General features: G+C 62.0%; 1 protein-coding gene across 1 annotated transcript in view; it reads right to left on the reverse strand.

Annotated features, from left to right (window-relative positions):
• Positions 1–2,705, reverse strand: part of Parvg (parvin, gamma) — a 32,663-nt gene that overhangs the window by 22,545 nt on the left and 7,413 nt on the right. Inside the window, exons 6-7 of the mRNA XM_013035428.1 lie at positions 1,965–2,080; positions 10–65 (exon numbers count right to left, since the gene is read on the reverse strand). Of these exons, the coding sequence (XP_012890882.1) occupies positions 10–65; positions 1,965–2,080 (172 nt within the window). The remainder of the gene's footprint in view (positions 1–9; positions 66–1,964; positions 2,081–2,705) is intronic.

The following is a 2,705-nucleotide window of genomic DNA, read 5'->3' on the forward strand; positions in this document are numbered from 1 at the left end:
CCCGCTTACTCGCATTCAGTGAGCTGCTCCACTGATTTCTCCGACTTCAGGCCACCCCTAGTGCTCTGAGGATGGAAAGAAGAGAAAGAGTGGGCCAGGGAAGCCCGGCTAGGGCCTGGCTGGGCTGTGTCTCCCCCTGAGGCTTGGCACCAAGTGGAGACTGGACCCAGCCACCAGCAGGCAGAGCGGCCTCAGCAACGCCAGGCCCCAGCCAGGCCACGCCCAGCCCAGGCCCAGCCCACAGCCCAGGCCCAGCCCACGCCCAGGCCACGCCCAGTCCAGGCCCAGCCCATGCCCAGTCCAGGCCCAGCCCAGCCCATGCCCAGGCCATACCCAGCCCAGGCCCAGCCCAGGCCCAGTCCACACCCATGCCATGCCCAGCCCAGGCCACGCCCAGCCCACACCCAGGCCATGCCCAGCCCAGGCCCAGCCCACGCCCACACCCCGGCCACGTTCAGCCCATGCCCAGGCCAAGCCCCGGCCACACCCAGGCTTCAGGACCAATGGTGACTCCTCGAGTGTTGGGAAGGGACACCCTCAACAATGATGTCACTTCTGATTTGGTATTAACAAAGCCCCAGCACTGCTCAGTGGAGAATTTGAGTCAATAGATCTGTAAAAAGTGGACAGATGCACTGTGAAATTTTACTTGTCCACAAGGAAAAATGAATGACAGGACACCATGTGCAAAGAAACGGATGGATGTGGAACACACGACGTGAAGTCAGGCCTGGAGAGACAAAGCGCACGCCTCTTCTCGCCTGTGTGGAAGCCAGGTGTAACTCACAGATGTGCAAGTAAACACGTGTGGTGTGGTGTGCAAGTGCACACAACCGTATCGGCTGAAGCATGGTGCTGGCAGGGGGACTAAAGGGTATCGTTCCTAAGAGAAAACAGACTCACCATCCCCTGAAACACATACCAGGAAATGTGCTGGCGAGTTGTGGGGGAGGTCAAAGGGAGAGGGAGGGAGGGGGGAGGGCAGAAGAGAGGGAGGGGGGAGGGCAGAAGGGAGGGGGGAGAGGGCAGAAGGGAGGGAGGGGGAGGGCAGAAGGGAGGGAGGGGTGCAGTCATAATATGCGGTACCTGTCCTAGGAAATTAAGAAAATTGAGGGAGGGGTGGCTGGGAGGGACGGGGAGGAGGAAGGGGTGATTGTATTCATAAACTGCTTTGTTTTTGTTTTGTGCCAGTCCTAGGGCTTGAACTCAGGGCCTGGGCGCTATCCCCGAGCTTCTTTTACTCAAGGCCAGCGCTCTACCACTTGAGCCACAGCACCACTTCCAGCTTTTTCTGTCTCTGTGGTGCTGAGGAATTGAACCCAGGCCTCATGCATGCCAGGCAAGTGCTCTACCACTGAGCCACCTTCCCAGCCTAAATGGCTTTGTTGACGGTAACCCCTTTGTACAGTGACTTAAAGATAAGAAGAATGGAATTTTAAATGAAGTGGGCAGGAGCTTGGGTTTGCCTGGACTTGGCTTGTTTTGTTAGGGCCAAAGGAAGGCCCTGGTTTGGGGGCCCAGGAGGGGGGGGGGCAGCAGTGGGAACACGCAAGGTGACACTGCGGCGCTGGGGGCCTGCCTGGGAGAAGAGAGAGCGTGGGGAGCGGTCAGCCCGCGGTCACCTCTGCGGGGTGGCTACAAATGGCCCCGGTGGCCCCTGAGACGTAGGTGCCCCCCGCCAGGTCTTCCCACCATCTCCAGCCCTGCCTCTGAGCGGGGTGGGCGGCCAGGCAAGGCAGGCCCCTCCTCAGGCCCCAGCAGGGCTTTGCCAGCCGCAGAACGCCCCCCCACTCCCGTGGAACACGCTACCTCCCGTGGAACACGCTACCTCCCGTGGAACACGCTACCTCCCGTGGAACACGCTACCTCCCGTGGAACACACTACCTCCCGTGGAACACGCCATCCCCCGCAGACCGGCCCCCTCCCCGCCGCTCCCGTGCAGCTCCCCTGGCCCCGCGGTTACCTCGATGGTGAGAACTTCCACTTGGACGTTGCTCGGGAGACGCAGGTCTGGCCGGAACTGCCGGGCCAGGGCCACGAGGAGGTGCAGCGTGGCCAGCAGATCCTTGTTGAAGATGGCTGAGAGGGGAAGGGGGCACCGTGAGGCCCGGGGGTCCCCAGGGCCTGCAGCCCTTTCCAGAACCCTCTGCAGAGCCTGGGGGCTTGGTCCCGCCTCTTGTCGGAGGACCTGGGAGGACATCTCTCTAGTCATGTGTGTGCCTGCGTGCTTGTGTGTCCGTGTGTGTGTGCGTGCATGTGCCAGTCCTGGGGCCTGAGCCCAGGCCTGGGTGCTGTCTCTGAGCGCTACCACCTGAGCCACAGCTCCACTTCTGGCTAAAGCTTTGGTGGCGAGCCTCACAGGCATTCTTGCCTCACAGGCTTTGAACCACAGTCCTCAACTCTCAGCCCCCTGAGTAGCTAGGACCACGGTGGGGGGGTGGGGGAGCTGCTGGCCCACGGGCCACACTCCACTTTCACGCTGACAATGTTCACACCTCAGGCGGCCAACAGGGTGGCACAAAGCACAAAGCACCAAGCAGCAAGGCAGGGCCTGGTAGAAGAGCAAACAGCCAGCCCCCCAGCCCCCACACTTGGCTCCCAAGCTGGGTTCAGAGGCTACCGCCCGCCTCACACCATCACCTCCGGCCTCGGGGGAGCCACGCAGCAGCCCTCCAGGTCCCGCGGTTCCTCCCCCTGCCCTCCC

This window comes from Dipodomys ordii, unplaced genomic scaffold (genome assembly GCF_000151885.1).
Source record: "Dipodomys ordii isolate 6190 unplaced genomic scaffold, Dord_2.0 Scaffold211, whole genome shotgun sequence".
Classification (NCBI taxonomy): Eukaryota; Metazoa; Chordata; class Mammalia; order Rodentia; family Heteromyidae; genus Dipodomys; species Dipodomys ordii.